At 46.7% G+C, this 25140-nt stretch overlaps 1 protein-coding gene across 1 annotated transcript in view; it reads left to right on the top strand.

Annotated features, from left to right (window-relative positions):
- Window positions 1–17443, top strand: part of nrxn1a (neurexin 1a) — a 63791-nt gene extending 46348 nt beyond the window's left edge. The window contains 14 exon segments of the mRNA XM_056297740.1: window positions 748–788; window positions 791–870; window positions 1790–2173; window positions 2577–2767; window positions 3321–3386; window positions 3389–3515; window positions 3849–3874; window positions 4848–4967; window positions 5755–5936; window positions 6049–6220; window positions 7225–7314; window positions 8545–8861; window positions 15889–15967; window positions 17142–17443. Coding sequence (XP_056153715.1) covers window positions 748–788; window positions 791–870; window positions 1790–2173; window positions 2577–2767; window positions 3321–3386; window positions 3389–3515; window positions 3849–3874; window positions 4848–4967; window positions 5755–5936; window positions 6049–6220; window positions 7225–7314; window positions 8545–8861; window positions 15889–15967; window positions 17142–17443 — 2177 coding nt within the window.
- The last annotated feature ends 7697 nt before the right edge of the window (window positions 17444–25140 follow it).

Here is a 25140-nt window from a genome sequence, read left to right as displayed (position 1 = left end):
AGACATGATGGATATAGGCACATTATGCTGGGTGTGTGGTGTGTCTCTGAACGGATTGAGAAGGAAGACAGTCAGATTGAAATGCTGTGAGTGTGTTGGGGAATGGGTTTTTTTTGGGGGGTTGTCTGTGTCAGTGCACAGTAGGTGGTTGTCTTGGTAGTGTGTTATCCTGCCTGCGCAGATGGATAATAATTGCAGCATATGCCAAGGGTGACTCAAAAACTAAACATCATCAGGCATCTATTACATCAATTTTATGTTACATTTTTCTGTCTGTCTGTCTTCATCTTCCTGTATCTCATTGTCTGTCCTCATTGTTAATTTATTCTCTCTATTTGTTGAGCCAGACAGAGAGAGAGAGTGCTGACGAGAGAGTGTCTGTCTCCCAAGATGTGTATGGTACCCTTTTCTTCCCATTTTCCCCTGGTATCCTTCTTTCTGTCCGTTGTCTATATGGCCTTCTGTCTCTCTCTACCTATATCTCTGCACCTATGTCTTCCTTGAATGTCTCTCTTTCTTATTTCTTCTCTGTTGTCACTCTTTCTCTGCATCTCTGCATATCTCTGTCCATTTCCCGCTCTACATCTGTCATTTGTATTTCCATCACCCTCTCTCTGTCTCTCTGTCTGTGTGTGTGTGTGTGTGTGTGTGTGTGTCTGTCTGTCTGTCTCTCTCTCTCTCTCTCTTTCTCTCTCTCTCTGTCTCGTTCTCTGTGCATATGTTAATGGGGCTCTGGACTATGTGTAGGTAAAGGCCCAGAGACCATCTTTGCTGGGACGGGCCCTCATATGATAATGAGTGGCACACGGTGAGGGGTGGTGCGGCGCGGCAAGGGCCTCAGCTCACCGTGGATGACCTCCAGCCTGTCGAGAGGTATAACATAGCAAACCCAAAAGATAATTTAACTTCCAATGCGCTACCTTGTCACCTTAAAAGCACCCCTTATCTGAGCACATGGTTCACCAAGGCCTCCATTTGTTTAATGTCTTTTTATTATCTTTTGTGTTTTTCGTAGGTTTTATCGAGTTTAGTACATACCAAGTAATACTGCTTGCTATTCAGTACTGCAGGAAGTAAGCAGATGAATTTTTTGTTAGTAGAAATGTGCTGTATCACCATACAATCCTAAACTGAAGGGGATTTTTGTCTGCATTTGGAGGAGAGCTTTACAATAAAGGATGGCAATGATGCAACATTATAGTGAGATATTTGTAGTCCCAATGTAAATTTCAGTATTGTTATCAGCATTAATGCTAGTATATATGGTTAGTATATGCATTTGTTTGAGTATTAGTATTGTTACCAGTACAATCGGGGCGTCCGGGTAGCATGGCGGTCTATTCCGTTGCCTACCAACACGAGGCTCGCCAGTGCAAAATTGGCTATGTCTGCGGGTGGGGAAGCCGGATGTGGGTATGTGTCCTGGTCACTGCACTAGGGCCATCCTCTGGTCAGTCGGGGCGCCTGTTCAGGGGGGGAGGGGGGACTCGGGGGAATAGCATAATCCTCCCACACGCTATGTCCCCCTGGCGGAAACTCCCTCACTGTCAGGTGAAAAAAGTGACTGGCAACTCCACATGTATCAGAGGAGGCATATGGTAGTCTGCAGCTGTCCCCAGATCGGCAGAGGGGGTGGAGCAGCGACCGGATGGTTTGGAAGAGTGGTGTAATTGGCTGGATACAATTGGGGAGAAAAGGGGGGGGGACCCAGTACAATCAGTATTATCTTCATCCACTTCAGCTTGGGACAATCAGTAGCCCTGACCTCTGACCTTTTACCCCGACCAACAGGTCAGATGGCAGGTGACCACACCCAGTTGGAGTTCCACAATGTAGAAACGGGCATCGTGACTGAGAAGCGCTTTATACCCGCGGTGCCCTCCAATTTCATTGGCCACTTGCAGGGCCTAACGCTCAATGGCATGCCCTACATCGACCTATGTAAGAACGGCGACATCGACTACTGTGAGCTCAACGCCGTCATCGGTTACAAGAGCATCGTTGCTGACCCCGTCACCTTCCGCTCGCGCTCCAGCTATGTGACGCTACCCACGCTGCAAGCTTACTACTCCATGCACCTCTTCCTGCAGTTCAAGACCACCTCTCCTGACGGCCTCATCCTCTTCAACAGGGGAGACGGCAATGATTTTATAGTGATAGAACTGGTCAAAGGGTGAGCTAACCATTCAGATGCTCCAGGGTTATTCATAAGAGTTTACTGAAATATCTATCAGAGTCTTACAGACATTAATTACATCTATTTTGGCATCTTTTGATTCCTTTGAATTACATGTGCATAAAATGTTTCATCACAAGGCCCAATCAGACTGTTAAATTATACATAGAAATGTAAAAAAATGGTATCCAACATGTTTTTGCGTCATTTCTTGACATGAGGCTTTTGTCATATGGGAGAATAGAAAAATTGAAATATATGAAATATACCAATTCTATAGTAATATAGATTGGTATATATAGTAAGATATATATATAGTAGACCTCGTCAGAAATACAGTTCTGTTTTCTAATTCCTCTCTCTTCATTCACCCTTTTCACCTTTCCTCCTCCAACCCTAGCTACCTCCACTATATCTCCGATCTGGGTCATGGAGCCCACCTCATCAAGGGCAACTCGAATACCCCTCTGAATGACAACCACTGGCACAATGTGCTCATCTCCCGAGACACCAACAATCTCCACACAGTCAAAATTGATACCAAGGTCACAACGCAGACCACCATGGGAGCCAAGAACCTTGATCTCAAGGGTACACACACGCACACACACACATGCATATTTCTGGTATTAGCCTGCCTTACAATGTTAATGTAGAGTGTCAGTGATCAGCAGTTTGAATCCCTGTGTTACCTCCGGCTTGGTCAGGCGTTCCTACAGACACAATTGGCCACGTCTGCGGGTGGGAAGCCGGATGTGGGTATGTGTCCTGGTCATTGCAGTAGCGCCTCCTCTGGTTGGACGGGGTGCCTGTTCGGGGGGGAGGAGGAACTGGGGGGAATAGCGCGATCCTCCCACACGCTACGTCCCCCTGGTGAAACTCCTCACTGTCAGGTGAAAAGAAAGTGGCTGGCAACTCCACATGTATAGGAGGAGGCATGTGGTAGTCTGCAGCCATCCCCGGATTGGCAGAGAGGGGGGAAGCAGTGACTGGACAGCTCAGAAGAGTGGGGTAATTGACTGGATGCAGTTGGGGGAGAAAAATGGGGGGGGGGATGTAGAGTGGTAGAGCTACGTGTTAACCAAGATACAGCATTACAGCCCCTACATGAAACTGTCCCTTATGCTGTGCTCGGGCCCCATAGGTGACCTGTATATCGGGGGTGTGTCCAAGGAGATGTACCGGGACTTGCCTAAGCTGGTCCATTCACGCGAGGCTTCCAGGGTTGCCTAGCAACAGTTGACCTGAATGGCCGGCTCCCTGACCTGCTGGCTGACGCCCTATCGACCATAGGACAAGTAGAGAGAGGCTGTGAAGGTGTGGCACACACTCGGAACACGTCCATGAAAATCTGGCCTGGTTCCATGTCCCCATTGCATATCCAAACATCTCTGCCCCCCTTTTTTTTTTAGTTTTCTTATATTTTATTCTCTCTGTTCTTATAGGCTAACCCGCTAACCCAGCTTTTGGTGCTTTTAGATGTGTATTTTACTCTCTCTTCTCATCTCCTTTATCTCTCTGCTCGTTGTGCTCTGTCTTTCTCTCTGGGTTTATTCCTTATCACTCTGTCACACTCTCGCTTTCAGTTGACATCGCAGGCATCTGTGTTCTTGGACTAACCATCTAACTTAATTTGCTTGTTTGCTTTTTTTTTTCGTTTGGCCGACAAAAGTTGCATGATGAAAGCTGACTTGCAAGGTAGATGGCTTTGTGTGTGCATGTGAGACACGTGTGCGAGTGTGTGTGCGTGTGTGTGTGTGTGTGCGTGTGTGTGTGTGTGTGTGTATGTGTGTGTACTGTATGCGTGAGTGGTGTCTATATGTGTGCGTCCGTCTGTTTTTTGTGTTTGTTTGTGTGTGTCTGTTACAACTTCCCGGTGGTGCCCAGTGTTGTGTGGATCCTCGTGATCCAAAATCGAAGGTCATAGGTGACCTGACACTGATCTGTCCTCTCCTGGCCACCGTAGTGACATCATCACAGTAGTGACATCGCCACCCCCTTCACACCGAGTTTGACCACACCTCCGCCACCTAGGTTGCCTAGCAAGCATGCTCTCTAACCTCACCCGCCCTGCTAACTTGAGCTTGGTTGGATTTCAATACTCTATCCATAATTCCCTTTATATCCCTCTCTCCTTTCTCATACGGAAAATGCATCGGAAGAAAAGTACACAGGCCTTAGTTTCTTTCTTCGATGCATTTTAGCACAAGGCAAGGAGAGAACTGTGCCAGAATGCAAGGGAAAGAGTATTGAGATGAAGGCCAAGTCCTTTAAACATAACTCTGCCCTATTATGTTTAATTCCTCCTGTGCCCTTTCCACACAACTCAAGCCTCACTGCCTGCATGCTGTCCACATGTTCAGCTCTTTTCTCCAAGAACAGAAAATTCTATGGTTTGTTTTTTTTGAAAGTATAGAAATGTAAAATTAAAGAATACAATAACTACAGATAATGATAATGTTCCCTACTTTCACAATGGTTCTCTACTAATACTACTAATTTCGACTATAGCATTAGTGCAACACATCCCACTGCCCCATTTATGAACTAAGTAATGATGATTCAAGAAGATGCAGGTGTGAACACAACTGTAGTCAACACACTGGGCTCCAGAAAAGGGATCCGTTTATCTTTTCCTAAGTATTGGTGCATTCTTTCTCTCCCCCTTCAGGTCCTAGTACGACCTGTCAAGAAGATTCCTGCTCCAATCAGGGAGTTTGTTTGCAGCAGTGGGAGGGCTTTAGCTGTGACTGTAGCATGACGTCGTTTGCAGGGCCACTATGCAATGATGGTGAGTCTCGCTGCTTCTGCTTTCCTTTTTTCTTTTCCACATGTGATTATGTATACATTATGTATTATTGTCATTATTATTATTATGAATATTGTTATTATGGTGTGCAGATCCTAGAATACTGTATAATCTGGTTGTGCATTTTGGTCCTTTTGTAAGATAATTGAATTGAATTTTTTTTAATAAACATCTGTATCAGATATAATTCGTGAACATCGCTGAGGCATTTTCTGATTACAGGGTTAGCTTTGTCAAGCATTCATTTCTAGTGCAACTTGTGCATTTAAATAGAGTCACCACATGAGGGCAGTGTCAACTTTTGATCGATGAACTTGCGCTATAATATTACCCCATGTGAAAGCGTGTCTGGTTTCACCAATTTCTCCTCAATTCAGGGACACTCAAGATGCCCCAAATACAGACATGTGTCTCATTTACTACTACGTGGCTATCGCTCCAGTGATATGATGTGATGTAAAGATTTGGTTAAATGCAAGCTTCATTCTGTTTTTAGTTTTAAGCATCTCTGTTCAGTGTTCAGTTTTAAGCATCTCTCTTTAGTTTTAAGAAGACTCGAGAAAATTCTGTGTAATTAGTTGACCAAAAAGGCTTTAGGTTTTTATTAACATACACTATATGTTTCTGGAAGAATGGGGTGAAAAGCCCTCTGCAAACACAGGATGGAGGCAAGATAGATTCCTGATGGGGAACCGACTTCATCTGAACTACCACTATGTATCCTCTGTGTAAATTTGTGCATTCAATGTTTTGTGTCTGTCTGGACCAGCCGGAACCACTTACATCTTTGGCCGTGACGGGGGTGTAATCATTTATACATGGCCTCCCAATGAACGTCCAAGCACAAGAGCAGACCGCCTTGCCCTTGGGTTCAGCACCCAGCAGAAACATGCCATTCTTCTCAGGGTGGACAGCGCATCAGGCCTGGGAGACTACCTCCAGCTCCAGATAGTGAGTGCACCCAATACAGTAACATACAACAAACATCAGCGTCTCGCTTTGAGGAGTCATTTAGGCACAACCATATTGCAACTTTAACATCACTTGCTTTCCTGCTCCTCAGGACAAAGGCAACATTAGGGTAGTATTTAACGTTGGCACTGATGACATCAACATTGAGGAGAGCTCCAAGTTTGTCAACGATGGGAAGTACCACATAGTTCGGTTCACCCGCAGTGGAGGCAATGCAACCCTGCAGCTGGATGACCTGCCGGTCATAGAGCGCTTCCCCTCAGGTAGGCCCTGTCCCACCCACATCAGCCCAAGCCACCAGCCAAAATACTGTCTATTTCGGGTATAACCAGTCACATATCGGTTCAAACCAGCTCACCTCTTGATCGATGAACCGCATCTTTGCTCCTTTCAATGTTGAGATTGAAACACTGTGGTTCAGAAGTGTCATTACCGCCTTGTTTTATGATATTGTTTGTGAAGTGTAGCATGTATGATAATGAAATATGAATGTTTAAACCATAAAAGAGGTATTCATTATAATAGCCTTGTTCTTGTCATTTATGTTATGTTAGGCACATTAAATAGTGCTAAAGGTAATTTATGAAAATATTCAATTCAGGTACCAGTTGTTTTGCTCATCATAAAAGAAAAAAATAACAGTTGGTGCATTTTGGACAAACAATAATATAAAAGATGTCACATTTTGATTTAAATGTATAACTAGAAAGGAAAAATAAGAAAAAGAAAAAAAGGATGCATTTTGTTGAACATGGATAGTCATTGGTTTTATTTTTCTTTGTTTTCTTTTTTATATATATATATATATCACTCTAAAGTTGTAATCTTAGGTAGTCGTCTTTAACACTGATGTCCAGGTTCTAGGTAGCCGCTAGCTAAAATGCTAAATGCTAGTTTTTGTGCGGTGTGTGAGGGTTATTCCTGTATGCAGCTCTAAACACAGCCAGTCAGTCAGATGGGTCGTTAGTGTGTGGCAGCTGTAACATTATTTCCCTGTGCTCTTGCAGATGTTAACCCCTGACATGTCTCTTTAAATTAAACCCAATGAACAGAGAGTAAGAGTCCGCTCACTGGTGACCTAGCAAGTACCATCCTTTTTACCACACAACTCATCACCTTGGGTTAAAAAGCTTAACCTTTAACACAGCAACGTGCTAACACTGAGCAGACCATTACTTTCCTTTCATTGCTGTTCTCTTTGTATCTAGCTCCTGTACCACGTTTGGATGTGCGTAATTACTACTGTGTTTTCATCTCTAAATTAAAGGCAACATTGATAACGAGCGCCTGGCCATCGCCAGACAGCGAATCCCCTATCGGCTCGGTCGAGTAGTTGACGATTGGCTACTCGACAAAGGTAAAAACCCTGATTAAAATTCCTTAAAACTTTCAGCTTAAAAAATACAATCTGAGGGCAGTTGACTATACTATACTGTGCACCATCAACTAACATCTAAAAATCTAAATCCATAACTAAGTATTTAAAAGTGGGGCAGCTGTAGTGTGTAATAGTGTGTAAACTGTAGTGCCTGTGAACGTATCTTGTTAGTGTGTATCTGATAATATCAGGTTAAAGGGACGATGGAGAGATTTAAATGTGAATAAATCAGAAAATAGAGAACAAGTACTGATAAAAGGTGCTTTATTAATACTGGTTAATACATGTTTACATATATATGCATATATTTATTTTTTTTAATCAAATTGTAAACTATAAAGCATTCAATAAAGATCCTATACCTATGTTGAAAAACAATTTTGTTATCAAATTAAAGTACAAAGTGCAAATTATGTTGACATATAAGAATTATGTAAATTTGAAATGACTAATAGAGCATTGCTTGTTTTGACCAAAGTAAAAGTTTTCCTCCTAAACTGCGGCAGAGCTCCTTAAATTAGACTCTAGTCCCTTTAACAGTGAGCAGTGCCAGAGCTTATTACCTGTGCATGCTTCATAGGGCTGTTACAAGTCGTCTAGAACTTTCTCCCTCTCTCTCTGCCTGTCCTTTGCTCTTCAAAACACAATGTCGTGCTGCTCAGCTATCGCCATAGCAACCATCTATCAGCCCCATCTTCTCCGGGGCCCTCTGACTCCCCTCATCTCTGCCTCCTCTTCTTCCTCACTCCTCTCTTCTTCATATTATCATCATCTTCATTGCTTTGCCAGATATCTCCCTCTCCCGTCTCTGTGTTTCAGATGCTCTTTTCACTCCTTGCTCTCTCGCTCTCTCTCACTCTCTCTTTCTGTCAGTACCCCTCCACAATGCACCACAGCTTCAATTTGCTCTGTGCCATGCTTAATCTGTCCCATCCTCTCACCATGGCTTGGGGGTGGTAGATGGTGTGAGACTCAGATATTCTTGTGTGTGTATGTACGCACGTATGTGACCACTGGTGTGTGTGTGTGTGTGTGTGGGTGGGTGGGTGGGTGGGTGATTGGGTGGGTGTGTGATTATGTTTTGTGTATGCGGTCTGCCTTCCTTTCTGTATGTGTGTATGTGTGTGTGTGTGTGTGTGTGACTGTATCGGTGTACCTGTACGTGATGTGTATGTGTGTGTATGCGCACGTGTATCTGTATCCACGCAGGTCGCCAGCTGACCATCTTCAACAGTCAGACGACAGTGCGTGTGGGCGGAGGAGAGCGGAGCACGGGCATGTTTCAGGGCCAGCTCTCGGGCCTCTACTACAATGGCTTGCGCATCCTGAACATGGCCGCCGAGGGCCACCCACATATCAGGGTGGATGGTAGTGCCAGGCTGGTGGGCGACATGCCCTTCTCCTCCATCACCCCCCAGTCCAGCGCCGCCGCAGGAGGCAACCGCTCCGATTCTGCCCCCTCCATCAGTGACATCACCACCACCACAGCCACCAACAGGAAACAGGGCACCACACAGCAGGTCAGTGCATCAACTCTGACTTCTCAGTCAGATTTATATCCCCCCTTATGACAGACAGGTGGCACGGTGGCGCAGTGGTTAGCACGGTCGCCTCACAGCAAGAAGGTCCTGGGTTCGAGCCCCAGGGAAGTCCAACCTTGGCGGTCGTCCCGAGTCGTCCTCTTTGTGGAGTTTGCATGTTCTCCCTGTGTCTGCGTGGGTTTCATCCGTGTGCTCCGGTTTCTTCCCACAGTCCAAAGACATGTAGGTCAGGTGAATTGGCCGTATTAAACTGTCCCTAGGTGTGAATATGTGTGTGTGTGTGTGTGTGTGTGTGTGTGTGTGTGTGTGTGTGTGTGTGTGTGTGGGCCCTGTGATGGCCTGGCAGCCTGTCCAGGGTGTCTCCCTGCCTGCTGCCCAGTGACTGCTGGGATGGGCTCCAGCATCCCCGCGACCCTGAGAGCAGGATAAGCGGTTTGGATAATGGATGGATGATGTTTCTGTGGTAGTGTGTGATAAACCCGTTAAATATAGGACGCCTGGGGATAAAAATAGGTTTCAGCATGTCTGACTTATTCCACAGATATCTTGTACATATATGTCCTATCACCCCATTGCCTATGTACATCATGGTATTAAAGGGTAATTAACAAGGGTTAATTTGCTGTGATAATGTCTGTATTGAACTCAGTGAAAGGATTAGCATAGAGACGGAGACAGTCTACTACTGAAGCACCACTGTGTAGCATGAGGTGGCATGAACAGGATCATTTTAATCTCCTTTGCTAACTTTATGACAAGGATTTGAGTCAGTCATGATTCAAAATTGTACGCCATTTCATTCCAGATTTCATCAATGAAAATTTAAGACTCCCCTTATAAGCCGACTGAGGTGTGTTGTTACACATCCAATGAAAGATTTTATCTCAGCCATACAATGATGGTTCAGAATTGGTACCTGACATTACATTTCTTATCACATTAAAGCCTAAAGGAAAACAATCGTGGTTTTCAACATTATCTCTAAATACTACATGTTGTAGGGATAACACTCCCATTAGCAGCCATGATACTGAGCAGCCTTCTGTGTGTCTCTCAAATGCTGCCATCATCATCATCATCATTATCCGAATCGCTTATCCTGCTCTCAGGGTCGCAGGGATGCTTGGGTCTATCCCAGCAGTCATTGGGCGGCAGGCAGGAGACACCCTGGACAGGCCACCAGTCCATCACAGAATGCTGCCAAAATCCCCCCCTTTTTTTTCTCCCCAATTGCACCTGGCCAATTACCCCACTCTTCCAAGCCGCTCCGGTCGCTGCTCCACCCTCTCTGCTGATCCGGGGGAGGGCTGCAGACTACCACATGCCTCCTCCGATACATGTGGAGTCACCAGCCGCTTCTTTTCACCTGACAGTGAGGAGTTTCGCCAGGGGGACGTAGCGCGTGGGAGGATCACGCTATTCCTCCCAGTTCCCTCTTCCCCCTGAACAAGTGCCCCGACTGACCAGAGGAGGCGCTAGTGCAGTGATCAGGACACACCCATATCCGGCTTCCCACCCGCAGACACGGCCAATTGTGTCTGGAGGGACGCCTGACCAAGGTAACACGGGGATTTGAACTGGCGATCCCCGTGTTGATAGGCAACAGAATAGACTGCCACGCAACCCAGATGACCCCCCTCCAAATTTCTGTCTGCAGTTGATGTTTTCACATTCATGGATTGTCCACCAGTGATGTCACTGGTGGACAAAGTTTTGGCGATGACATACAGAAGACTGCACTGATATCCCCACAAGATACTTTAATGTTGAAAATCATGATTGGTTACCTTTTAATGATGTCCTCACAACAGCTTATAAAAAAGTTCACATCCACGTATCCCAGCTCCTCAATATTCACAACTGAACGAATTAGGTTACAAATTCTTATTTAGTTGAAAGTTAAGGTCCCATCACACATTAATACTAGTGAGAAATGTGTAGATTAATGGAAATTGCAAGTTTTTCCCGATATATGCCAACTAAACTAATGCAAATGGGGCTGCACTTTGGAAACCGATCAACCGGTGTTGATCATCATTGATCGTGGATGTTCACGCAAGCTCTTTGGATGTATTATCGGAGGCTACACACAGGCAGTTATTGACCATCGAGATGAGTGATGCAGCGATGCTGACGAGCTCTTTGTGGATGCGGGTGTGTGCGTATAGTCCTGGGCTCTGTGCTATCAGAGCTTGTGTCTGCGGCACTCTAAAAAAGATTTTTATTCCAGCAACACGAGTTACCATGGAGATAGCGAAACCCTCCACCCGCTCTTTCTCTCTCTCTCTCCTCACTCTTTCTCCCTCTCTTTCACCCTCCTCCCTCCTAGTCTCCCAAAGAGAATAACTCCTCTGTGTATAAGCCGCCAGCTGTCTCAGACATAAATAATGGAATGCAGAGAGCTGTGAGCTGAGCCTCAGGCATCAATAATAGATATGAGAGATGGATGGAGCTCCGGAGTGACAGACGATGTCACTGGGGCTTGGTTTCACACCTCTGTTCTCAAGCTCTGTGTGCTTGCACGTGAATGTGCATACGCAGGCATGTACATTTGTTTGTGTGTTTGCGTGCGTGTTTATGTTAAACACGCGTTTTCTCTGCAGGTGGTGATATGCTGATGTCAGTGCTCCGTCTGCAATGCACGACTGTGCACGGGAGTCAATATTTCTATATGGGAACTAGGTCACACTGATTATATGCTCAATATACCGCAGAATATATGTGTGTGTGTGTGTGTGTGTGTGTGTGTTTGAAAGTGTAAGTGTGTTTGCAGTTTTTGGCCCCAAACTGTTAAATGTTTCTCTTAGTGAAGAGGAATCACTGCTTTCTGTTGAGGCTGAGTGGGGTTGCCTAGCAACCAACCTGGGTTCAGCCAGTGCTCATGTACAATACACAGATGAATACAGAAACACACAAACAGGCTTAGGCAGACACACAACCACACACCACTACACACTACTACACATTCACACACAAACACACACACACCTAAAGGTGCTTGAATTGCAGCATGTTGCATCAGAGGAGGGGCGGCGAGCGCTGTCTTCCCAAGCTCTCATTGTTCCAAGGAACTTATTGATTTTTTGTACAAGTCAGTGTGTTTTTGTGTGTGTGTGCATGCGTGTGTGTGTGTGCACACGTGCATGCATGCTAATGTTTGCGCACACGTGCTTGTGTGTGTGTGCACATGCATGAGTGTGTTGAGATAAGTCGGCCTGAGTTTCCCCATGGGGTTGCCCCCTGACCTCAGTCCCAAGTAGAAAAAGGCTCCTTCTCCTTTGCCTCCTCTTAACAAACTGCCTCCTCCTGCAATCCATCAAGTGCTGAATTTTTTTTCTGTGTTGGGAACAAATTAATTATGTATGACCATGGAGCACCAGCAAGCGAGGTGGTTGGGTGTGTGTGGGGGGGGGGGTGTGAAACTTGTGCATATCTGTTTGTGTGCAGAATCAGGGCTCGGTATATTGCTAAAGGCTGTTCTGACTCAAAGCACTTAGTTTGGTTTAGATGTTTGGGGTGTGTGTGTGTGTGTGTGTGTGTGTGTGTGTGTGTGTGTGTGTGTGTGTGTGTGTGCTTCTGTTTGATAGTTGAGAATGATAGAGTGATAGATGAAAGCCTGTGCTCGGTGGGCTATCTGATTGGATGTTGGGAGTCAGCTGACCCAGACAGAGCTACAAGTCGTTTGAACACTGCCCCTTCCTCTCCTCTCCTACCTTTTCTCCCTGCATCCCTCCCTCCCTCCCTCCCTCCTCACACATCTTTTACATCTACCACTCCTTCCTGCCTTGTTCTCTCTCATTCCGCATATTTGGAGTTACTTACTTCCATCTTCTCCCGCCCCCCTACTCCTCCTCATTTTACACTCCCCCCTCCATATCTTTCCATATTTACCCGTCACTTGCCCCTCCACCCCTCTCTCTCTCTCTCTCTCTCTCTCTCTGTTCTGTCTCCATCTGTGTGTGTGTCTCGCTCTCTCTCTCGCTTACTTTCTCCCCCTCCCTCTCTCCCTCACTCTCTCTGAGGTTGAGCTCCAGCGATAGGCTGTTAGTGCGGGCGGTGTGTGAGTCTATCTTACCATCTGCAGTAGAGGAGCTAGTTATTCTTCTCTCCCACTAGGATCTCTCCATCAGTGTGCCAGTTTCAGCCCAATTTGGTGTACGTGTGTGACTGCATGTTTGTGTGTGAGTGTGTTTGGGTAGATGTATAGACCAATGGAGGAGCGTTACCGTTTATAGGGCAGTGTGCGTGTGTGTGTGTGTGTGTGTGTGCGTGTGAGTGTGTGTATGTGAGTGCATGTATGTGTATTTGCAGTTGTGGTTTCCAGGTGTGAGAGTACCAGACAAGGCGGTGCATCATCTGCAGGAGTGTGTGGGAAAAAGAGAGTGCACCTATGTGTGAACTAGGCAGTCAGGGAGGCATGGATGGTCGCTGGCACTGTTCGGCTGCTCAGGTAGATTTTACTATTTTAGCATGCAAGACATTCTCCCACCCATGGTTCATTCATTTTTTCTTTCTTTTCCGTCTTTCTTTCTTTTCTGCCTTTCCTTCTTTCTTTCGTCATCTCCACCTGTGTCTGTAGGTCTGTCAGCATGCGCTGTCTTTAGACAATGAAAGGGCTAGCTAAGAAGATGCAAGAGGCTGATAGAAACGTTTTTGTGGAGGGACAAAACTTGGATGCATTGAACATCACAAGTCTGTCGTCTCACTTTTTGGACGGCATGACCACACGGTTGCTGTTTTGGTGTCAGCAGTTTATCGACATGTTGTGCTTTGGTTTTTCAGCACGCCTCTGCTTTTCCTCTTGTCCAAGCTTATGTCAATGCCTCCCATGTGATTGGCAGATCAATAGTTAGATTGACACCTTCCGAGTCAAATAGAGCAGTCAGCTGACAAAGTGATGTCACGGATCAGCAGAGTTGGGGGTGGGGGTGCTTCGGTAAGACTCACTTATCAGGGTTTTATTGTTTTGTTTTGTTTTTTCTCTCCCAAATCCCAACCCATAATAACTCTTTGTGGTGGACACATAGGTGTCCTTGGATCGATAAATAAGCATGGTGGTGCAGCATTGATCTGTCTGACAGATGACAGGGGTAATGTGTTCCCTGCTGTCTGATTGGCTGTTGTGCTCTTTGGATCCTGGCAAAGGCTGCGAGGTTTATTGACTGGCTGAGTTTCGGTGGCTGAGCTCACGCCGGCAGCATTTGACAGGCCAGCAGGCAGAACTGATTAGAGGGGCAGCGGAGGGAAGACAGAGGGAGTCAGGCTCCAACGGCATTTGTATTTTCACAGCCAGAGCAAGGTGAGCCAAAATGGACCTGTCAAAACACAAATCATACCGGACCCTGATTTTATCAGGCCAGTCCTCAAAATTTCACAACCCCCCCCCCCCCCCCCCATTGCATGAAACCAAGGCTGGTTGCCGGGTGAAGTTCTAATTTTGTGCGATCTGATACATCAACTCTCTCGCACAGGTGGGCTGCAGAGATGCGCAGAGAGAGAGAGAGTAAAGTGAACTTAAAGACAGCTTGAAATACTGCCTAAAGGTTTGAGGGGAGGCATCGCTGAGGATTTCAAACTTTCATGTGGTTGGGGGTTCTTTCTCAGTCACGTTGTTCAAACCGTTACATCTCACTTTTGAGCTCTCTCTCTCTCTCTCTCTCTGTCTCGCCCCTCGCCTTCGCTCTGTGGGGTTAGCAACGACTACTGCAATGCATCACAATCCAATTTTAATTTAGCACTGGCACCGAGCGCCCGGCGTGGTTAAAATACACACGCGCGCGCACGCTGACACACAGGCGTCCCCTTCACACACTAGCATCAGGGCGCACGATGTTTAATGGCAGCTCATGCATATGCGGACCTCATTTGTACGCCGTTGAGTAAAGACGGCTGCACTTTGAAGTCCTCCACATGTCTTTGTCTTCTTTTCTTTCTCTCTCTCTCTCTCTCTCTCTCTCTCTCTCTCTCTCTCGCTTTCTCTCCTTGCTGCTCACACCACTCCTTCCTTAATTTCTTTTATCTATCCATCGTTCCCCCCTTTCTGGCTGGAATGGTAAATCAATGCACAAGTCCCCGCTGAGCGCGCACACTCCCGTTTTATTCCCCATCATTTTTAACGGACTGAACTTAAGAGTTTCCATGGCAACAGGAAGAGCAGGGATGGAGAGGAAAAAGGGTGCCTTTTCCACAAAGGAGGAGAAAGAAGAGAGTGAGGGATAGCGGGGATGTGGTGATATTGGGAGATGGGGTAGAGATCAGAAGTTGAACGAGAGCATTATTGGCACGAGGCCTACGGAGGGGGGTTGATGATAGGCAGGTTTAACAAACTCTCGAGTGACTGACTCACCTGTTCATGCCCCTTGGCGGTGCTCAGCTACAACTTCTAACAAAAAACCCGCAGAAACACCCTCCAGCTATCCTCGGCTCCAATTGTCAGCCTCGCACCGCACAACCACACTCCTCCTACACGTTCACGCCGGACCCGATCACAGCCACGCATCAGATGGAGAGAAGGGGCAGAGTGATACGGGAAGATGTGGAAGATAGCAGCGCCCGAGGAGGAAAAAAAGGGGGGGTGGGGGGATTAAGAGAGGAGGAGAGAGATAAGTGCTGCGTCTCATGTGGTTTAAGAAACAGCTGGCAACCTATGCCTTTCTCCTCCTCTTCCCTTCTCCTTTCTTCTCTTCACCTCTTTCCCTTTTTTCTCGGTAATCTTGGCTACTTGCCAGTCACATAGATGGACATACAGGAAGTGAGTGGGTGGTGGACTGGCGAATACATAGTCACACATATAAGTGGAAAAACGAAAGCTTTGGCTGTGATTTGCCTGGTGATTGTGGGGCTCTGGAGATAGTAGTGTTAATCTTCTCCCTCTCTCTCTGTCTCATCCTTTCTCTCTCTCTCTCTCTCACTCTCATCCTCTCTCTCACTCTTGTTCTCTCTCTCTCCCTGTCATCTGCTGTCTCTCTCCGTCATCCTCTCTCTCTCTCGCTCTCTCTCTTTCTCTCACCAGTCGACAGATGACCTGCTGGTGGCATCAGCTGAGTGCCCCACCGATGATGAGGACATGGACCCCTGCGACCCTAGCTCAGGTTAGACACAAGTAAACACAGGGACACTAACAAGCACACTTGTGCATGCACACATGCACGCACACCTCCTTAGGGCTCTTAAATTCGGTTTCTCCTATACTCAATGCTCATCATCCCTCACTTCTCCCCATTTCTTTGAATGATGAATTCTTTATTCCCACTTAGATGGCCATTTGTGGTCCTGGGCATTACCAAACAGTCCCCATCCTTTCACCCTCCTCAGGTTCCTTCTGGGGGGTTTTTTCCTCCCTCCCAAGTTATTTTCTATCCATCTCTCCTCCCCGCTATCTCCTGCTATCTCCTATTACCCACAGCGCCACAGCCGACAAAATTAGAATACAAATTCATTCAGTAAGAACCATTTATTACAACATCGTACATCACTGCATGGCAGGCCTCTCCGCCAGGGTATGTCACATAATGTTAAATGTATTCAAAATCTTTTCATCTAACGCCTCCCTGTGCCACATCCCTGCCAGCAACAACGTATAATATCATAAACAAAGTATCACATAATTACCTTTTATGTGACAATAATCCAGCTTGCTGCTAGCTTCTGGCAACCTTTGCCAGTGAACGTGCGTAAAATTACATATTACAGGCGTCCGGGTAGCGTAGCGGTCTATTCCGTTGCCTACCAACACGGGGACTGCCGGTTTGAATTCCTGTGTTACCTCCAGCTTGGTTGGGCATCCCTACAGACACAATTGGCCGTGTCTGCGGGTGGGAAGCTGGATGTGGGTGTGTCCTGTTCACTACACTAGCGCCTCCTTTGGTCGGTTGGGGCGCCTGTTCAGGGGGGAGAGGGAATTCAGGGGAATAGCGTGATCCTCCCATGCGCTACGTCCCCCAAGAGAAACTCCTCACTGTCAGGTGAAAAGAAGTGGCTGGCAACCCTCCATGTAGCGTAGACATGTGGTAGTTTGCAGCCCTCCCCAGATTGGCAAAGGGGGTTAAGCAACGACCGGGATGGCTCGAAAGAGTGGGGTAATTGGCCAGATACAGTTGGGGAGAAAAAGGGGGGGAAATCCAAAAAAAAAAAAGACATATTACAATGATGTTTTGCATGCTGTTGGAGACCACCCTCCATTACATGTGCCATAATGTATAATGAACATGGCTATAACAGCACATAATGTCCCCTTCTGTGGTTAACCCCCCGCTCCCCCCACAGCCCGGCCTCCCCCGACGGAGGTGAAGGTGTTCCCAAGGCCGTCCGAGGTGGTGCGGGAGAGCAGCAGCACCACGGGCATGGTGGTGGGCATCGTGGCGGCGGCCGCGCTCTGCATCCTCATCCTGCTGTACGCCATGTACAAGTACCGCAACCGCGACGAGGGCTCCTACCACGTGGACGAGAGCCGCAACTACATCAGCAACTCGGCCACACAGCCCAACGGCAGCGCCAAGGACAAGCCGCTGGGCATCGCCAAGATCTCCAAGAACAAGAAGAACAAGGACAAGGAGTACTACGTCTGAGGAAGGAAAGGGGGGCTCACTCGCGCAGACATATACGCATACACCTTTATATATACGGTATATGTACATACATAGATATACTCTTGGGGGGAAAAAATGTACACGCACTCTGACATAGACATTGATGACGTTAATGTTTACTCTTCAGTACTCACACCCACACATATACTGTCAAGCACAAATGCAAATGTCCATGGAAAAGCAGACACGCACGCACACACCTGCTCACACACACACTTATACAAGCATAAACATACCTTCAAGCACAAACACACACAGACTGGTTCCAGGGCATGGACCCTCATTGTACAGTATTAACCAATGAGCCTCTTATGAGAGGCTTGTTTTATGATCAGATACACCCGTCCAAATCATGTACCAGTAGAAAGCACCAGTTCAGTTCCTAGTTTGAGATCCATCCATGGGACCAGACAGAAAAAAAAAAATAGAGCAGTCACTGGCTCGGCACAGCGGGATCTCTTGTGGTGGTCGGAGAAGACTGAAAGTGTAAGCACACAGCAGGCTTGTGTTCAGCATAGAGCGAATCGAGAGAGAGCTGCAACTGAGATCATGTAAAAGCAACAAGGTCAACACCAAATGTCTCTTCCGTGGGCTTCAGAGACCAGCGGACATGGTCGGAGACCAAGCAACAAGGACACTTAGATGAGAAGCACACCGACAAGGACGAGCATAGCAACAGGCAGCGGCGAGGAAATCAGGGTGTAGCCACAAGCACACGGCGAAATATGATTGAGTTGGCAGAAGAAGGGCCGGCTCTGTTAAAATGAATTGTACGGGGTGCCGCAGAGTGTTGCCCTGCGTAGTACGCCGCAGGGCCGATGTTGTTTCACGACACCCCATAAATTCCACCGAGGCGGAATCAGCGGAAAACCTCAGAGACGTTTTTCCGAAGGAGGAAACTTGAGACTTCAATGCTACCTACAAACAGCAGTCACGTTTGACTGTGATGTGTTTCACACTCGCACACACACAGACACACACACACACATACACACACACTAACAGAAACATCCATCTACATATGTTGGTATGCGTACAAACAACGCTAGTTACCCACCTTGTCTTCATAACTGACACTGAAGATCTTGATTACACAAGAAGACAATGATGAGGAAAATGACAAAGACCATTGTGATTATTGTTATTGCGATGATGAGGATGATGATGATATGATGAGGATGAAGAACATTTGGGCAGTATTGACTCTGGGGAAGGGGGGAGGGGGGGAATTATTGCACGTGAATTATCCTACTCCATGTGATTTATACAGAGTTAAAATCTCCAGAGGTTACGCCTCAATGCACATTCATCATAAACTTACCACCTTAGCTTGGTGTTTTCCTGTAAACACACTTCAAATGGTTTTTAGGTCTGCGGGGGTGGGGGTGGGGGGTTCACAATGAACCCTCGTGCACGGATTGAGTTTCAGTGAGACCCCCACATTGACAAAGTGTGAACATCCTGAGTGTGCTGCATGCCCGGAGCGGAGCGGGGTCCCAGCGAGTGCAGGGGTGGTAGGTTTGTGTGGTGGTGCAGGTCAAAGTGTAACCCCTGGTGTGCAGTTACTGGATGTGTGCTCCTGCCGCAGGCCCAAGCCCTGTTTTCTAGCCTGATGTCGTATAGACCACGCCCACTATACCTGCTCAAACCAACCAACTTTTATAGCAAAAACCGACTGAGGAAAAGAATCAAAAACAGAAAAAAATAAATGTTATCATGTGTTGCTAATAGATAGAAAAGTCCAGTTCATGACGCCATTGCCATTGGCTATAAGAGTTTCTGATTGTCTGGATTTTTTTTTTTTGGCCCTCCCTTTCTCTTTTTTTTTCCTTTGTATTCCCTGACTTCACACCATTGGTTGGTTGACCCGTCTGTGCTTATGACATTATGACCGATCCCAGACAGAAATATGGACTTTTAGGTTGGCTGTGTCTGGGGGGTCTGTGAGGTTGTGAACTGCCATGGTAACACAAACACACACAATGTTCTATAGACAAATTGTGCAGACCATCATAGTAATATTACCAACCAAACAGCTGCATGTGAACCAGAGCAGGGCAGGCAAGGCCTTAAGGGGATTTTGGATGGACTCTCAAAAAGCATTAAGGCCAGAATAACTCGACATAATCACTCTGCCTATCTTCCACCTTCCCTTTTTTCTTATCTTCCCTTTGGTTCGTTTCTCTCCCTTTTCCGCCTTTGTCACTTTACAGATCCCTCCATATCTCCCTCTTTTTCCGCTGTCTTTATTGTGTTGCCATCTCAAAACAATGTAGGCGTCTGAACCAGTGGGATTCTCCATCTAGGTGTTCATTAACCATGTTTATTTTCTATATGTACAATTTTTCTACAGTATTTACTTTTATTTTTATTGTTACAGTTCTTTGATGAACATAAAGTGAAAATTTATTATGAAAAATAGTTTTGAAGATCTAATGAGTAAATAAAATATTACCCAAGTGAAACGAGCCCCGGAGCGAGTGCGTTTGTGTGTTTGCTTTTGCTCCCTCCCTCCCCCTGGCGGTGCACGCCGGCACTGCACCCGCTGCGGCGCGCCCAGAAGCCACGATGAAAGCACGGCAGCGTATAAATAAGCTGCACCAGCAGCGACCTGCTCTGTGTTGCCAAGTACATCTTGACTGTCTGCCTCTCATACGAGATCCGCAGGTATTAAATGTTCTCCGCAGTCATCCCCTCTTCTCGCCTCTTGCATCATCAAAGCGAAGGGAAGGAGCAGCACCCTTTTCTTCCAAGTCCTTCTCCCCTTCCTAACTGGGACGCCGACACACATAAATACACTCCAGTCTGCACCGTAGACACACGCACGGAGAGCAGCAGGCTTTGAAGTATGACTCAGAGCAAAGAACGGAACAAGTCTCTGCAGAGTTGCTGTTTGCCGGATGAAAGATCCCTGAGACTGCAGAGTTTAGCCAGCCTCCTCAGGTGAGAAGAAGAAACAAGAACCTATTGTTTTAGCAAATACCGCCCCCTCCCCCCCCCACACACACACTCTATCTCAGTTTCTATCTCTCTCTCTCTACCTACCTATACCTCCCGTCCACCTCCTTTTCTCTTCCTTGTCCCCAATATCCCCAACCTTGACTCTAATTCTCAGATTTTTTTGACTCTCATATGTACTCTTTCTTTTTCCATCTCTCCCCCCCCCCCTCTCCTTCCACGCCAGAACGAGGATGAAGAATTGTTTATTGCGCACAGTATGTGCTCAGCAGAAGGCTTCTGTTAGGCTGCTGCCATCTGCCAATGTACCAATGTGCTGTCCTTGACCACAGCTTGCTGACGCTGAGGCAGAGATACAGATATATTTAGAGGTGAATAAAACATGAGAAACAACAGCGACGCACAACGAATAGGCAATCGGGGCCACGAAACACTGCAGCTTGTGTTTCCCGCACACTGTCCAACATGGTCCGTGTCCAGTAACGCTTCCCTCCCCAGTGTGTGTATATACTCTTTCTTGTCAGCAGGCCCTGCACAGGTAGAGACTTATGACAAAGCAGCAACACAGGGGAAGTGATCTGCAAATATGTGTCGTCAATCTGCGTGAACACCAATGATCTGAATCTCCCTCCTCCACTCCCCCCCCATCTCCTCTCATTTTTTATGTACACCTGCACCCGCCTTTCTCTCTCTCCCCGTCTCCTTCTCTCACTGTTACCATGTACGTATGTGCACGCGTTTGTCTATTTGTGTGGTGGTAAGCAGAACTGGATGAGAGTGGTGTGTGTGGGGGGGGGGGGTCGTGTCAGGGCTCAAGACTGCAGTATTTTACACATGCACAGATACACACACACACACACACACACACACACACACAAAGAATTCACTTGACTCACTGATATATATATATATACGTATATATATATATAGCACTTTTTTTCGGAAACCGTCAGTGGTGCTGATAAAAGTGCTCAACAAATGAGGAGCGGAATATCAAGATAGATGTAGGAAAAAACTGCTATGTATTAAACGTTTTTCCCCCCTACATCAATCGATGTAGGGGGGAAAAACATATAGACTATACATTTTCTTTCAGCTCCTCCCATTAGGGGTCACCACAGCAGATCATCCGTTTCCATCTCTTCCTGTCCTCTGTGTCTTCCTCTGCCACGCCAGCCACCTACGTGTCCCCCCTCGTCACATCCATAAACCTCTTCTTCTTTGGCCCTCCTCTTTTCCTCGCCCCTGGCAGCGCCATCTTCAGCATCCTTCTCCCAATATACCCAGCATCTCTCCTCCACACATGTCCAAACCATCTCAATCTTGCCTCTCTTGCTTTGTCTCCGAACCGTCCAACCTGAGCTGTCCCTCTAATATACTCGTTCCTAATCCTGTCCTTCTTCGTCACTCTCAACGAAAATCTTAGCATCTTCAACCCTGCCACCTCCAGCTCCGCCTCCTGTCTTTTTGCTCAGTACCACTGTCTCCAAACCATACAACAAAGCTGGTCTCACACCTTCCCTTTAACTCTTGCTGGTACCCTTCTGTCGCAAATCACTCCTGACACTTCTCCACCCACTCCACCCTGCCTGCACTCTCTTCTTCACCTCTCTTCTGCACTCCCCGTTACTTTGAACAGTTGACCCCAAGTATTTAAACTCATATGCCTTCGTCACCTCCACTCCTTGCATCCTGACCATTCCACTGTCCTCCCTCTCATTCACGCATAGGTATTCCGTCTTGCTCCTCCTGACTTTCATTCCTCTTCTCTCCAGTGCATACCTCCACCTCTCCAGGCTCTCCTCAACCTGCACCCTACTCTCGCTACAGATCACAATGTCATCCGCAAACATCATCGTCCATCGAGACTCCTGCCTGATCTCATCCGTCAACCTGTCCATCACCATTACAAACAAAGGGCTAAAAGCTGATCCTTGGTGTAATCCCACCTCCACCTTGAACCCATCCGTCATTCCTAAGGCACACCTCACCACTGTCACACTGCCCTCATGCATATCCTGCACCACTCCTACATACTTCTCTGCCACTCCCGACTTCCTCATACAATACCACACCTCCTCTCTCGGCACCCTGTCATATGCTTTCTCTAAATCCAGAAAGACACACTGTAACTCCTTCTGGCCTCTCTATACTTCTCAATCAAACATTCTCAAAGCAAACATCACATCTGTGGTGCTCTTTCGTGGCATGAAACCATATTGCTGTTCGCTGATCATCACCTGTCCTCTTAACCTAGCTTCTATTACTCTTTCCCATATCTTCATGCTGTGGCTGATCAACTTTATACCTCTGTAGTTGCTACAGTTCTGCACATCGCCCTTATTCTTGAAAATCGGTACCAGTATGCTTCTCCACTCCTCAGACATCCTCTCACTTTCCAAGATTGGGTTAAACAATCTAGTTAAAAACTCCACTGCCATCTCTCCTAAACATCTCCATGCCTCCACAGGTATGTCATCTGGACCAACTGCCTTTCCACTCTTCATCCTCTTCATAACTGCCCTCACTTCCTCCTTGCTAATCCACCGCACTTCTTTATTCATTATCCCCACATCATCCGACCTTCTCTCTCTCTCATTTTCTTCATTTATCAGCCCCTCAAAGTACTCCTTCCACCTTCTCAGCACACTCTCCTCGCTTGTCAGCACATTTCCATCTCTATCCTTGATCGCCCTAACCTGCTGCACATCCTTCCCAGCTCGGTCCCTCTATCTAGCCAATTGGTACAAGTCCTTTTCTCCTTCCTTAGTGTCTAACCTCTCATACAACTCACCATACGCCTTTTCCTTTTCCTTTGCCACCTCTCTCTTCGCTTTATGCTGCATCTCCTTGTACTCCTGTCTACTTTCTTCATCTCTCTATCCCACTTCTTCTTTGCCAACCTCTTCCTCTGTATACTTTGCTGTGCTTCCTCATTCCACCACCAAGTCTCCTTGTCTTCCATCCTCTGTCAAGATGACACACCAAGTAACTTCCTATCTGTCTTTTTCCTCATTTCTGCAGTGTTTGTCCGGCCATCTGGCAACTCTTCACCACCACCCAGTCCCTGTCTTAAATCATCCCTGAACTCTACACAACAGTCTTCCCTCTTCAATTTCGACTATCTGATCCTTGGCTCTGCCTTCACTCTCTTCCTCTTCTTTGTCTACAAAGGCATCGTACAGGCCACCATCCGATGCTGCCTAGCTACGTTCTCCCCTGTCACTACCTTGCAGTCTCCAATCTCTTTCAAATCACTTTCACCTCCTGCACAAGATATAGTCCACCTGTGTGCACCTTCCTCCACTCCTATCATCCCCGTGTTCCTACCTCTTCTTGAAATACGTATTCACCACAGACATTTCCATCCTTTTTGCAAATCCACTACCTTCTGTTCTTCCACATTCCTCTCCTTGACACTATACCTACTCATCACCTCTTTTCCCTTCACCAACATGCCCATAGACGTCCGCTCCAATCACCATTCTCTCCTCCTTGGGTACAATCTCCACTACTTCATCCAACTCACTCCAGAGTTCTTCTTTCTCTTCCATCTCACACCCAAATTGCGGGGCATATGCGCTGATAACATTCATCATCACACCTTCAATTTCTGGCTTCATACTCATCACTCTGTCCAACACTCTCTTCACCTCCAACACACTCTTGACATACTCTTCCTTCAGGATTACCCCTACCCCATTTCTACGCCCATCCACACCATGATAGAAGAGTTTGAACCCACCTCCAATGCCCCTGGCCTTACTCCGTCTATTGCACACACAGTATCTACCTTCCTTCTCTCCATCATATCATCCAGCTCTCTCTTTACCAGTCATAGTGCCAACATTCAAATTTCCAACTCACACCTCCACATAGCTACCCTTCCTCCTCTCTCGCTGCCTCTGGACATGCCTCCCCCCTCTCCTTCGCCTTCACCCAAAAATAGCATAGTTTCCACCGGCACTGCTAGCCAACAGTACTTCTGACGGACGTTAGTAACCCGGGCCTTGACTGATCCGGTATGGAAATCTGATTTATGATCCATATATTTGATTTGGCAAAGGTTTTACGCCAGATGCCCTTCCTGATGCAACTCTCCTCATTTACCCAGGCTTGGGACCAGCACTAAGAATGCACTGGTTTATGCATCCCCAGTGGCTGGGCTTATATATATTCCACTCCTAATTTGTTGAGCACTTTTATCAACACCATTTATGGTTTCTGGAGGGGGGGGACGCTCTCTCTCGCTCTCTCTCTCTCTCTCTCTCTCTCTCTCTCTCTCTCTCTCTCTCTCTCTCTCTCTCTCTCTATATATATATATATATATGTGTGTGTGTGTGTGTGTGTGTGTGTGTGTGTGTGTGTGTATATGTGTGTGTATATGTATGTGTGTGTGTATATATATATATATATATGTTGTTTTTTTTTTTTTACTCAACTAAGTGACATCTTCAGTCTAAACTGACTGCAGGCATCCCCACCCAGGTACTTGTAGCTGTCCTGTACGTATGTTATCCGGTAATTCTGCCCCTTCAGTCTTCACAACCTTTCCTCTTTTTGCCACCATTCGACTGCAATTGTCAAGTCTGAGTGACATCCCGATGTCGTCGCATCCCGATGTCGTCGCTGTAGATGCTGGTGAGGTGGATCAGCGACTCAATGTCTCGCTCATTCATGGCATACATCTTGATATCATCCATGTATATGAGGTGGCT

This window comes from Lampris incognitus, chromosome 17 (genome assembly GCF_029633865.1).
Source record: "Lampris incognitus isolate fLamInc1 chromosome 17, fLamInc1.hap2, whole genome shotgun sequence".
Classification (NCBI taxonomy): Eukaryota; Metazoa; Chordata; class Actinopteri; order Lampriformes; family Lampridae; genus Lampris; species Lampris incognitus.
The sequence above is the reverse complement of the archived record's forward strand: the minus strand, read 5'-3'. Positions and strand labels throughout refer to the sequence as shown.